This window comes from Indicator indicator, chromosome 28, assembly GCF_027791375.1.
Source record: "Indicator indicator isolate 239-I01 chromosome 28, UM_Iind_1.1, whole genome shotgun sequence".
Taxonomy (NCBI): Eukaryota; Metazoa; Chordata; class Aves; order Piciformes; family Indicatoridae; genus Indicator; species Indicator indicator.
The window spans coordinates 11,808,922-11,822,532 of record NC_072037.1 but is presented as its reverse complement, the minus strand read 5'-3'; the positions used below and the strand labels follow the sequence as shown (position 1 = coordinate 11,822,532).

At 50.7% G+C, this 13,611-nt stretch overlaps 2 protein-coding genes across 2 annotated transcripts in view; one reads left to right on the top strand and one right to left on the bottom strand.

Moving 5' to 3' along the window:
* The window catches only part of DDX31 (DEAD-box helicase 31), a 49,167-nt gene extending 44,959 nt beyond the window's left edge, over positions 1–4,208 (bottom strand). Inside the window, exons 1-6 of the mRNA XM_054393259.1 lie at positions 4,134–4,208; positions 2,448–2,695; positions 2,182–2,257; positions 1,650–1,693; positions 1,134–1,204; positions 257–321 (exon numbers count right to left, since the gene is read on the bottom strand). Of these exons, the coding sequence (XP_054249234.1) occupies positions 257–321; positions 1,134–1,204; positions 1,650–1,693; positions 2,182–2,257; positions 2,448–2,695; positions 4,134–4,208 (579 nt within the window). The remainder of the gene's footprint in view (positions 1–256; positions 322–1,133; positions 1,205–1,649; positions 1,694–2,181; positions 2,258–2,447; positions 2,696–4,133) is intronic.
* Positions 4,209–4,500: 292 nt separating this feature from the next.
* On the top strand, positions 4,501–12,179 carry GTF3C4 (general transcription factor IIIC subunit 4). The gene is made up of 5 exons (XM_054393647.1): positions 4,501–4,833; positions 6,506–8,326; positions 9,550–9,680; positions 10,591–10,679; positions 12,115–12,179. Exons 1-5 carry the CDS (start codon positions 4,501–4,503, stop codon positions 12,177–12,179), a joined length of 2,439 nt encoding a protein of 812 aa, XP_054249622.1.
* The last annotated feature ends 1,432 nt before the right edge of the window (positions 12,180–13,611 follow it).

Below are 13,611 nucleotides of genomic sequence, written 5' to 3'. Positions count from 1 at the left end.
GTGTCCCATTGCCTCTTCTGCACATTTACCTCCCCCAAACTTGACAATTCAGCCTATTTTATATCTAGCCTACTACATGAAGTGAGGGGGAAATGGAAAACCCTGCTCTTGTATCCTCTGCATCTCAACAGCACAAATGAAAGGGAAGAGAGATTCCTTGACCTCTGTGTCAAGAGACAGTGATGACTGTAAGATAAGAGCTCGATTTTATTTTTACAAATATCAAAGCAAATACATTTAAGTCTCTTACACCCACCTGTATTTTGGACTCCATTCCTTGCAAAGACTGCACAAGTGGAATCCCATAGGCAAGAGTCTTACCTTTTAGAAAGAAAAGGAAGACTTTGCATCAAAAAAAAAAAAAGCACCAAAAGGTGGCAATTACGGCACTTTAATTGACTAAAGTACCATTCATCCTATCATTCTTCAACTGAGGGCAAAGACTAGAGAAATGTAAATTAAGCAGAAGTTACCAGAACAGAAGATTGACAGGCAGCTCACCAAGGGCTTAAATAAAACAAAGAGGTAGTGGCATCCAACAAAGATCTAAATAAATAAAGCTCCCCACCCAAATAAAACTGAGGCATCCAGACAGCTTCTTGTAGAGCAAGCACATAGTGTGGGAGGAACACATGCTGCTTAGCTCTGCTGGCCTCCTGGATCCACATCTCCAGCAGGAGCTTTGGGACCAGCCCATTTGTGATAATCCTTAGACATCAAGGGGAAATTCTGCACAATGAGAGTGGTGAAATGCTGGAACAGGCTGCCTAGATATGTGCTGCCCCATTCCTGGAGACATTCAAGGTCAAATTTGATGTGTCCCTGAGCAGCCTGATCTAGTTGGAGGTGTCCCTGTGCACCACAGGGGAGTTGGACAAGAGGACTTCTGAGGGTCCCTTCCAACTTGATGCTTTCTGGGTGTGATTCTGTGTTGGCTGGCAGCTGCACATCAACATTCAGTCCCACCACTGTGCCATCACAAGAGCTTCCACAGCATCTGTGCCACAGTAGCCCCACACCAGGCTTCCCAGCCTGTCATTTTATGAGCTGTACTGAGAACGGAAGGTTTTAGGTCTGTATTTGGGATCCAGTTTAACATTCCTTAGGAAGAAGACTGAAAACTAAATACTAACCTGAACCAGTCTGAGATCTCACCAGAGCATCCTTGCCTTGCAGGAGCACAGGGATTGTTTGCTTCTGAACACTGTGTGACAAACCAAACAGGTTAGGGAATATGAATGCAGCACAGGACAGCATTCCAAGGTTTTAACACAGTGAGTGCTCAAAACTATTTTCCCCAAACTCCACACATCCATCTCTGCTGTGCAGCTACAGCAGCAGCAGGGATTTCTAAGGAAAGCCACTAGCCAGGCATCAGATGTGACCTACTGAGAAAGAGATGGGCTTATGACTCAAATACCAAATTCAGAGGCAGGACTCCAAGGTTCCATCTTCATCTGTGGCAAGCAACTTGCTGAGTAACTTACAATTTATTTCTCACCCCAGAGTTTGAAAGCAACAAATCCTAAGGCAAATGGGACAGCTCAACAGGTACCATGGCCTTCAAAGCCAATTACACATGAGGAAATAATCAAAATTATTTGCTTTAAAGGGTAACAAGTGCAAAGTTTTTGTATGAAGTTGCTTACCTGGTCATGCTGCTTATCTTCAGAACAGTGTTTATGGTGGAGATCTAGAGAGAGAACAAAAAGAGGAAACAGGTTTGGCTGTAAAAACATTTGATTGGTCACTTGCTGTAGTACAAGAGCAAAAAGCAGAAGAATTATGTTTATTAGACATTACTGGTCCAGAGCAAACAGATGTAAAAGTTCTCATGTCCTCAACATACTTCTTAGTTATCACTCCGATTAATCAGAATTTTTATTCTGTGGTTAATCAGAATGGCAGCACTGATGCTACACCACAAAACAGCAGATTTGTTAAAATGCTGCATTCCCAAATAGGTTTTCTGGGGTATTACAACATCCAAAAGTGAACAGTGCTGGAACTGTGTGTTTGGGGACAGTCAGGACACCGCCCAGCACATTGAGCTAAGAAACTGCAACACAATCAGGCAAAGTACTGGCAAGCCTGAGTCACCATCAATACAGGAGCATCTCTCAGCTCTCCAACCTGCTCCCCACCCAAACCCCCATGTTTCAAGGCCCTGCTGCCACTCACCAGGTGTGGATGGAGCTCCAGCTGGCTGAAAGAATCTGTAGTGAAAACATTTTCTTGCACCTGCTGCACCACTTTCCTGAGTTGGGGGAGACAAAGCAAACCAAAGCACATGGTGTGGTTCAAAATGATACGACAGAGTTCTACACAGACAGCAATGAAGCCACAGGTACTCAGCACCTGCTTTGCCCCAGGCAAGGGCAAGAATTCAAGACCCTGCAGGTCATGCATTGAAGAGGGGATTTTCTCCCCCCAGCTGCCTGAAATACCTGTGAATTGCTGGGATCTCAGGGTTATTTCTGAACAGGCTGGAGGTCTTAATGAAAGGTTTGCTTTTCTGGCTTGCATTTCGGTTGTCAGCCAACTGCTTCTTAGGAAGAGGTTTGGGGGATGGATTTCCCTTCTCCCTGACATCAGCTTCTGCAGCAGGTTTCTTGAAGGTGTTTTTTGCTGGCTTACGTTTCAGAGGTGGGTTTCCAGGTGGTGACTGGAGCTTTCTTTTCACACCTTTAGGCTGCTTTAATATTAACAAACAAACCAGAGAGCAAGAACTCATTAATGACTGAGAATTAACAACACGGGATCATGCTGAACAAAAACAGCAGCCCACAGCTCCTTTGGCTTTGGAATCCCCTACCCTGTGGCTAAAGAAATTAAATCTTGATCTTTGCAGCTAGATAGCTCCTGCTCCAACAGATTCACCACCATGCCTCTGAACACCACAGAAATGCAAAGAGAAATCCAAAATCATGCACAGTGCTCATCTCTAAAGGATTCCAATCAACTTTTCCAGTACCCAAGCAAAACAGGCTTCAAAAATCTCTCTCCAGAGCTCTGTAAATCTCCTGATTACCTTAAAGCCATCCCTGTAGGCTTCCTTCTGAGGGCAGGCAGGCTTGCCTGTGCCTCACTCCAACTTCTGCTGTTGCCAGCTTCCTGCATTTCTGAGCTCTTTATTTCTTCTTCTACAGCAATGGCTTTATTTTTACTAATCTTCCAATCACTTTAAAAAAAAACTTTTGATCCCCTCCTATCCCTCCAGGAACAGTGAGAAAGAAAACTACATTGAACTTCCCTTCAGCATCCTCCAGCACTTTTTGTCCTTCTATGAACCAAATTGTTTCCAAGCTCTATTCTCTTTTTTGCTTGTTTCTTCATATGTTCTGGCCACTAACCTCCTCCTAAAACATTCACTACCAGAAAAACGATGGTGGTGGTGCCATACCTGTAAGTACCTGATACAAGCAAGGTAAATCCTGGCAAGCACTTAATTATCAAATCCTTTTGCACAATATTTTAGGTATGATTAAAAAAGCTAACAACGAAAACAAGCCAAAATTATTGCAGCAGTCACATTTGAACGGAAAAAGGTCTATTTAAACCATTTCTGTTCTGCTTTCCTCGAACTTCTAAGAGTAAAGCACCTCACAGCATTCCCGGTATCAGAAGTTCACTGGCAAATATCAGGCTTCTCTCTGGCAGCATTTCAAAGCACCTCTGAACGAGGCAGAGGCCTACAGAGCGTTGCCCACAGCTCCAGCAGCCAGAAGCCCAAACCAAACACCGCACAGAACGAAAGGAGAGCACGGAGCAAGTCCAGCACGGCTGTAACCCTCTCTGGAAGGATCCCAGCAGCTCCTACCTGCCGTTTCCCACCCACTCCCTGAAATCTTCCACCACCCCAAGCGGCCGGGCTCATCTCCTTGTCCGGCCACCAGCCTCCGGGAGCGGCACCAACGCCTTCTCGGGTTAACAAAAGCCAAAAGCTCAATTTAGTAACTTTTTAGACGCTGTCTCCTCCCTTGCTGACCACGGTTTCCGCAGGGGAGTCCCCAGCCGGCGGCGCCGCCGCAGATCCACTCAGGGCAAGCGCCTCAGCTCCGGCACGCAGCTGCCCCCGGGCCCCCGCAGAGCGACCCGGACCCCAGCCTCCTCCTCCCCCCCAGGGCACATACCCGGTTCGGAGCGCCGTGCCCGCGGCCCCGCGGCGCGGAGCTGAGGTTGAGGAGCAGCATGCCGTCCGCCGCCATGGCCCTCTGCCTCCCGCAGGGCCCCGGGGCCGTCCCTCGGGCCAGGCCCAGCCCGTGAGGGCGGAGGGGAGGCACCCATGGGAGCAGCCGCTGGCCTGGAACCCCCAGACGCAGCCACCTCGCTGCAGGAGCTCGGCGACGCGCAGTCCACGTTCCCCCTCCCGGCGCCACCGGGACCGCGGGGCCGCGCAGGCGGCGGCGGGACAGCCCCAGCCGCGGCGAGCGGGGGCTTTGGAGGAGGCGGCGGCGCATGCGCGGAGCGGCCCCGGGCGGCCCGGGAGGCGGCGGTAAGATGGCGGCGGCGGCGCGCGGGGGCAGCCCCTCGCTGGCGGCGGGGGAGGAGGAGCCGCCGCTGGGACTCGACTCGCTCGTGGAGGAGGCGGCGGCCGCGGCGCCTAGCGCCGGGTTCCGGCTGACGGCGGTGCGGCGAGAACCGGCCGTGAAGCTGCAGCACGGAGTCAGCGGGCTGGAGCCGCTGGCCTGGTCCGAGGATCACCGGGTGTCGGTGAGCACGGCCCGCAGCATCGCCGTCCTGGAGCAGCTCAGCGACGTCCACAGCGGCGGGCAGGAGATGGTGATCCACCGCACGGCCGTGCCTGCTCCCTCCGTCTCCTGTCACCTCAAGGTGAGCCGCCTGCCACAGTCCGGCGCGGCCACCTCCCCCTCCACCGGGCCCGGGGCTGCACCGCTGTGTCCTCCCCGGGCGGTGACGGAGCCCCTGGGGGTCGCCTGTCTCCCTGTGCTGCTCCTGTGTAACCCCGCGGCGGTGCGAGGTTTGCTGCGTGGATGCATGGTAACAGCACAGGGGAGAATAAGTCACCCACAGCCCAGCTTTGAGGAACTCAGGGCCCAGAATCAAGTGGATTTCGGGGATTTTGAAGATCTACTGAGGATCCCTTGGGCTCCAGCGCTCTGCTGGCGATTATTGCAGTACAGCTTTATGTAGAAATCCTTTTCTCGGTTCACTGCTCCAGCTGATTTTTGCAGCAGGGACTGTTTGGGGCTTCAGAGGGTGCGTCTGACTTTGTATGCTCCTTGTCACTGAGAGTGGCAAAGTTTGGGTGAATGTCTTAGGGAATAATCATTCTGCTGGGGGTCTGGTGCATCTGGGGTTTGTTTCTCGAGCAATGCTCAGACTATGGAATAAATTGAGCAGAAATGCTGAGTGCTTCCCAGTTGGAATGTTATGCCAAGTAGCTTTAAGCACACTGTAGAGCAGAAGTATGAAACCAAGCTCTGTGGTGGTGCAGTCTCCATCTCTGCAGACATTCAAAGCCTTGGGTGTGCTCCTGTGTGATCTCTAGGTGACACTGCCTTGGCAGAGGGGTTGGACTTGATCTCCAACAATCCCTTCCACCCCTAACATTCTGTGATTTAATAGCTGAGAGTCAAAACTACCCAAAATCAGGCCAAGAGTGAAGCTTAAATCTTGAAGAGCATAAAAATGTTTTGGTTGGAAAAGACCTTTAAGATCATCAAGTCCAACCATCAGCCTAACACCACCGTGGCCATTAACCCATGTCCTGAAGGGTCATGTCCACATAGTTCTTGAACACCTCCAGGGGTTGTGACTCCACCACCTTCCTGGGTATTCTCCAACTCTACCAAGTCTAGTGCTAAACCATGTCTTTTACCACCACATCTTTGAACTGCTTGAGGGTTTTTTTTTCTTATGGTTTTCTCAGTTTGCACTTGGTTTACTTTCAAACAGCTTCAACAGCAGGCTTTCATCACATCCATGTTTTTGCACCAAATACGGTTTTCAAGGAGGAGATCAGGATCTAATCTTCTCTCCAAATTTGAGTTTTCCAGGGGTGGTCAATACAGCAAAAAAAAACCCCAACAACAACAAAAAAACAACCCTCAAGCAGTCCAAAGATGTGGTGCGGAGAGACATGGTTGAATTAGAGAATGGTTGGACTTGATGATACCCAGGGAGGTGGTGGAGTCACCATCCCTGGAGGCACTCAAGAAATGTGTGGCCATGGCCCTTGGGGATGTGGCTTAGTGGCCATGGTGGTGTTGGGTTGATGGTTGGACTGGGTGATCTTAGAGGGCTTTTCCAACCCAAACAGTTCTATGATTCTATGTTTCCATAACACATGGACATGGTTTAATGGCTGTGGTGGTCTTAGGTTGATGGTTGAATTCGATGATCTTGGAGGCCTTTTCCAACCAAAACAATTCCATGATTCCATCTTAAAGCTCTTTCCCAACCCAAACACTTACTCTGTTTCAAGGGGGAAACCATTCCTGGAAAGTCTTCCTAAACCCAAGCTCTTTTTGGTGTCTTTTAGGTTGGTCCAAAAAAGGAGGTGGCGGAATGCAGGGAGAAGTTTGCCAGCTCGGTGGACCCGACGGTCAGCCAAGCTTTCATGCTGGACAGAGTGTTCAACCCCGAGGGGAAGTCGCTGCCACCCATGCGAGGCTTCAAATACTCCAGCTGGTCACCGCTGGGCTGTGATGCCAACGGGAGGTGCCTGCTGGCAGCTCTAACCATGGACAACCGCCTGACCATCCACGCCAACCTCAACAGGCTGCAGTGGGTGCAGCTGGTGGACCTGACGGAGCTCTACGGCGAGCGTTTGTACGAGGCCGGTTACAAACTTTCCAAGGCTGACGCTGCCAGGGGGGAGCTGGCAGACTTCCCGGAGTTCCAGCGGCGGCACAGCATGCAGGCTCCGGTGCGCATGGAGTGGTCTGGCATCTGCACCACCCAGCAGGTCAAGCACAACAACGAGTGCCGGGACGTGGGCAGCGTGCTCCTGGCCGTGCTCTTTGAGAACGGCAGCATTGGGGTTTGGCAGTTCCAGCTGCCCTTTCTGGGTAAGGAATCCATTACATCTTGCAACACCATAGAGTCCGGGATAAGCTCTCCCAGTGTCCTGTCCTGGTGGGAGTACGAACACAACAACCGCAAGATGAGTGGACTGATCGTGGGCAGCGCTTTCGGGCCTGTTAAGATCCTGCCTGTCAACCTCAAAGCAGTCAAAGGCTACTTCACCCTGAGGCAGCCTGTAGTCCTGTGGCAAGAAATGGACCAGTTGCCAGTGCACAGCATCAAATGCATTCCTCTTTACCACCCCTACCAGAAATGCAGCTGTAGCTTGGTGGTGGCTGCACGAGGAGCTTACGTCTTTTGGTGCCTGCTGTTGATATCCAAAGCAGGCCTGAACGTGCACAACTCGCACGTGACAGGACTGCACTCCTTGCCCATCGTGTCCATGACTGCAGACAAGCAGAATGGCACGGTCTACACCTGCTCCAGCGATGGCAAGGTCAGGCAGCTGATCCCCATCTTCACAGACCTGGCTCTGAAGTTCGAGCACCAGCTGATTAAGCTCTCGGAAGTGTTTGGCTCTGTCAGGACTCACGGGATCGCTGTCAGCCCCTGTGGTGCCTACTTGGCAGTGGTCACCACAGAGGGCATGACCAACGGCCTGCACCCCGTGAACAAAAACTACCAAGTTCAGTTTGTAACCCTTAAGACTTTTGAGGAGGCAGCCGCACAGCTCTTGGAATCCTCTGTTCAGAACCTTTTCCGGCAGGTGGACTTGACGGATCTTGTCCGCTGGAAAATCCTGAAGGACAAGCACATTCCTCAGTTCTTACAGGAAGCCCTGGATAAAAAGATTGAGAGCTGTGGTTCCACCTACTTCTGGCGCTTCAAGCTCTTCCTCCTGAGGATTTTGTACCAGTCCATGCAGAAAGCTCCCTCCGAGGCCGCGTGCAGACCCTCGCACGAGGACGCAAAAATCCTGATATCGGACTCCCCCGGGATGGGCAGCACTGAGGATGACCAAGAGGAAGGAACTTCTAAACAAGGCAGCAAGCAGAGCCTGTGTGACACGGGCAAAGGTATGGACGTAGATGACACTGCAGATGAGTCTCTTCCTCAGTCCAGTGACGTAGGAGGCCGCGAGCCAATGGAAGAAAAGCTTCTTGAAATACAGGCACACATTGAGGCAGTAGAAATGCACTTGACACGGGAGCACATGAAACGGGTGTTGGGAGAAGTGTACCTGCACACATGGATCACAGAGAACACCAGTATCCCCACCAGAGGAGTCTGTGACTTCTTAATGTCCGATGATGGCTATGAGGACAGAACAGCACGAGTAAGTGCACCTCTATGCTCTGGGGGGGGTTACAAGTTACTCCTTTCTCCCCTTCCATCAACAAAAGACAGCTTTGGGGTGGGAAAGAGAAGTGTGAGTGTCTCGGCGTGTCTGCTCCCAAGAGGACTGCTGAGGACAGCAGCCAGGGAATTTCTGAACAGGGTTTGTTGGGTTATTTTTTAGCACATCCACTGTGATAGGCAGGAGAATGTGAAAGTGATGCTGCAGTGGTCAGGGGCATCCTCTGAAGCCACTGTTATGATCCACTGGTGTGGTTGGTGTGATGCCAGTTTCAGCAGTGCTTTTGAAATTTACAAGGAGCTTAATACAGAATCCTAGAATGGTTTGGCTTGGAAGGGACCTTAAAGATCATCCAGGTCCAACCTGGGCAGGGACACCTTCCACCAGCTCACATTGCTCAAGGCCTCATCCATCTGGACAAGTTGAATCTCTTTGACTTTGGGGAAGAGCACAGATCTCTGCATCCTGTATCATACTTTGAAACCACAATACCCTGAGCAGGTTTCATGGAATGTTAGGGGTTGGAAGGGACCTCCAGAGGGGTCATCAAATCCAACCCCCTACCAAAGCAGGATCACCAGGGTAGGTCACACAGGAACATATCCAGGCAGGGCTTGAAAGTCAGCAGAGAAGGAGACTCCACAACCTCTCTGGACAGCCTGCTCCAGGGCTCCAGCACCCTCACAGCAAAAAAGTTTCTCCTCATCTTCAGATAGAACTTCCTGGGTTCCAGCTTGTATCCATTGCCCCTTGTCCTATCCCAGGACACCGCTGAAAAGAGCCTGCCCCCTTCTTGACACCCACCCCTCAGATATTTACTGACATTGATCAGATCCCCTCTCAGCCTTCCCTTCTCCAGATGATACAGCCCCAGGGGTCTCAGCCTTTCCTTGTCAGACAAATCTTGCAGTCCCTTAGCTATCCCTCATACCCTCCACTGGACTCTCTCCAGTGTATCCCTGTCCCTCTTGAAGTGGAGTGCCCAGAACTGGACACAATACTCCAGGTGTGGTCTCACCAGGGCAGAGTAGAGGGGCAGGAGAACCTCCCTTAACCTGCTGGCCACACTCTCCTCCATGCACCCCAGGATACCATTGGCCTTGGCTGCAAGGGCACATTGCCAGCTCCTGGATAACTTCTTGTCCACCTTCCAGCAGGCAGCTGTCCTGCTGTCACCCAGGCTGACTGCTCTGTGTTCCCAGGTGCTGATTGGACACATCTTGAAGAAAATGAACAAGCAGACTTTCCCTGAGCACTGCAGCTTGTGCAAGGAGATCCTGCCCTTCACCGACCGCAAGCAGGCCGTCTGCTCCAACGGACACATCTGGCTCAGGTGAGCTGTCCTGGAAGAGCTTTTGTCCTCCCCTTGATGACTTAAACATACTTAACTCAGACACCTCCTCCTGTTAGAATCATGGAATTCTTTTGGTTGGAAAATGCCACTGAGATCATCCAGTCCCAACGATCAATCCAACACCACCATGGCCATGAAACCATGTCCCCAGGTGCCATGGCCACAGGTTTCTTGTACTCCTCCAGGGATGGTGACTCCACCACCTCCCTGGGCAGCCTGTTCCAATCCTTGACCACTCTTGCAGCAAAGAAGTGTTTCCTAATCTCCAACCTAAACCTCCCCTGCCACAATTTGAGGTCATTTCCTCTCATTCTGTCACCTGATGCTAGGAAGAAAAGTCTTCATGTAGGATCCCTTCAGCTATTGGAAGGCAGCTCTAAGGTCCCCCCTGGAGTGTCCCCTTCTCCAGGCTGAACATCCCCAGCTCCCTCAGCCTGTACTCGTAGCAGAGGTGATCCAGCCCTTGGATCATCTTTGTGGTCTCCTCTGGACTCTTTCCAACAGCTCTGTGTCCTTCTCCTGCTGGGGACTCCAGACCTGGGGGCAGTATTGAAGGTGAGGTCTCAGCAGAGTCCAGGAGCAGAATCCCCTCTCCTGCCCTGCTGCCCACACTCCTCTGGCTGCAGCCCCGCCCACAGCTGCCTGCTGGGCTACATGAGGGCACTGCTGGCTCCTGGGGAGCTGCTCAGCACCCAACACCCCCAAGTCTCTTTCTTCGGGGCTGCTCTCAACATTGCTGTCCTCACTCCCGGAAAGCACTGGGGATAGAACATGGCTGAGCAGAACACCACTCTCAGGTCTATTTGGAACAGAACCCAGCCACCAGTCAGGACACAAACCACACCAACCAAAGCCCAAAGCTCATGGTAAATCTCTTGTCCCTTCCCAGGTGCTTTCTGACCTACCAGTCCTGCCAGAGCCTGGTCTACAGGAGGTGTTTGCTTCACGACAGCATCGCACGCCATCCCACCCCAGAAGGTACCCTGTGCCTCTGGCCCAGAGGGGCAGGATGGTGAAGTCCTGGATTTTTATCTGCAAAATGCCTGGAATTTTCACTGGCTTTCCTCTTGCAGGCAGTTGTCATGTGGAGTACTACATGCTCTGCCTCTCAGAGTGTCCTGTTGGTGTCCCTGCTCTAGTGACGCACTTGAAGTGCAAAGTAATGACTGCAGGAATTAATTTGGGAATGCTCCCTTTTAACGAGAGCTGAGGAAACAGAACCTGGGCTGGAGAGCTACAGCAAGTACTTTAAATTCAGGTGGAATCTATTAGCATCCAGTTCTGCAAGAGCTGAGGGTCTGTGACATTCTCTTTCAGTGCAAGCTGTATTGATCCAGCACAGGGAATGGAGCAGTTGGCACAGGGCCCAGACCTGCCATAAGCACATCCTTCAGAGACAATGAGACAGGCTGGGGGGGACCTTTTGGCTTTGCATTGTCAGAGTTTGATGAAGAGGCAAGAAAATTGTTTTCCTCCCAGCTGGTACACTTAAAAAACACAGACTACTCTAAAAGTTTGTCTTAAAGTGTAAGGGATACTTTGCCTCTCCTTGTTAGGGTAGCTTTAGGTTGGACATCAGGAGGAAGTTCTTTACAGTGAGAGTGCAGGAACACTGGAACAGTTTGTCCATGGATGTGGCTGAAGCCCCATCCCTGGAGACATTCAAGATCAGATTTGATGTGTCCCTGGGCAGCCTGCTCTAGTTGGAGGTGTCCCTGCTGACTGCAGGGGGTTGGGCAAGAGGACCTTGGAGGCTCCCTTCCAACCCAGTCCATTCTGTGATTCTGTGTGGGTATTCCAGTCAGCACTAAGGAACAGCCACACAACTTCCAGCCTCTGCAGGGAGAGGCTGTAGGCTGAATTTCCTGGGATTGGAAGGGAATAAAGAGACAGGAACCATGGAGTGCATGATGTGAGAGCTCTAATTTCAGTTGAGGAAAGGAGGACACTAAATTTGTGGCATGGTGACCCTTATTTCCTCTACAGATATTTAGGTGAGTGTGGAATGATAGAGCATGGACTGTTTCACCTCAGGTTTTCCACAGATTGCATCAGGCTGGAGAGAACCCTCCAGGGGTATCTTGTCCAACCCCCCTGCAGTCAGCAGGGGCACCTCCAACTAGAGCAGGCTGCTCAGTGCCACATCAAGTCTGATCCTGGATGTCTCCAGGAGCCTCAAGAACATCCCTGGGCAACCTGTTCCAGTATTGTACCAGTATTTTTGTCCCCTGCTGAAGTGGGGACAAATGTCAAGCCAGAGATGGAGCTGGATTCCCCTGACCTCTCAGTTAAATCCTGCATGGTCACTGTACACAAACTGTTTGAGGATGACTGTTTGGTTTGTCCATCTCAGGCATCCTTCCTGTGCTCATCTCTGCCTCCAGCTTTCAACAATTTGTTTTCTTATTTGCAGATCCTGAATGGATCAAGAGGTTATTGCAAGGACCTTGCACCTTCTGTGATTCTCCTGTGTTCTAGAGGAAAGCTGCCTCAAGATTGAAAGCATTTTCTCTACAGCAGAAGCTCCTTTCAGTCTGGAGGACTTTACTGAAAGGGGAAAGACATTGTCCACAGCCCTGTAAATAGAACATCAGAGATTCTAGAAGCTCCTTAAGTCCAAAGCCCATTCCATGCTCCATAAACAGCAGGATATCTGGAAGAGGGAGTTGAGAAAGCAGTTTGAAAACCTCCAGTTGAAGCATCAGCAGCTGGACATGCTTCCTCTGACAGGGAGGGAAGTGAAGTCTTGAGGATACAGTGGGACCTCTCCTTTCTGCCCAGCAGCTCTGTGAGTTCCCCAGAGGTAGGACAGGAACAGCAGAGCTGCTTCTCAAATGGTCTGGGAGGGTAGAGAAGGCTTCAGCTTGTGGTGCTCTGCTTTAACAAGAGCTGCCACTTGCTGCAGGTCATCCAACTGCCAATTTGTGGTTTGAATTTCTTGCTGAGTGAAGCTTTTGCCAATTTTCAACCCTACAAAAGGGATTGGCCCTTGCATTAGTGTCACCTGAAGTCTGGAAGTCCTAACCTCTTGACTGTCCCACCAGCAGAAGGGTAACACTGGCTGCCTGGGGCTAAAATGGATCAATGAGAGTCACTTTGAAATGTAATCATTATGAACCATGTAGCAATTAGATGAAACACTAATATTTATATCATCCCCAATCCTCCTAAGTCTCTTAGCCCACTTTCTTCTTCTTAACCAAGTTCTAACCACTTCCTAGACTTGCCAATGCCTTTGGTTCAATAGCCCTTTACCAGCAGGAAGCACCAAACCCACCACCAGTTTACCTGATGTTCAATGAACTGAGAGGCTCTCTCCTTCAATAAGTGAGGTTAGGACCAACTTTGACTCCCAGTGCCAGTTTCTCTTCTCATAATAATGCAGTAAAGAAAAAAAACCCCAAAGTAGTCAATCAACCTAAAACTCCCAAACTCCACTGTGGTTAACATGTGACAGGTAAAGCTTCCACAGGAGGCTGTGGAGGGTGGTGAAGTTGTTCTGTCAGCTTGACCTTCTCATCAAGAGAGAAATACACCAGTGGTGCAGCATCTCTGCCAGTGGAACTCACCCAACCCACCACCAATTTGCCTGATCTTCAGTGACCTGAGAAGCTCCCTCAGTAACTGAGTTTAGCAACAGCTTTGACTCCCAACAACAGCTTCTCATAATGATGCAGTGAAAAAAAAAAAAAAAAACCAACCCAAACTCCACTGTGGTTAACTTGTGACAGGCAAAGCTTCCCCAGGAGAGGATGGAGGCTGGTGAAGCTCTTCTGTCACCTTGAACTTCTCATCAAGAGACTGATACACCAAGAATAAAGATTTTCCAGAAGGTGATGGAGGCTGGTAAAGCTCTTCTGTCACCTTGAGCTTCTCATCAAGAGATTCATGAATGCACCAAGGGTGAAGC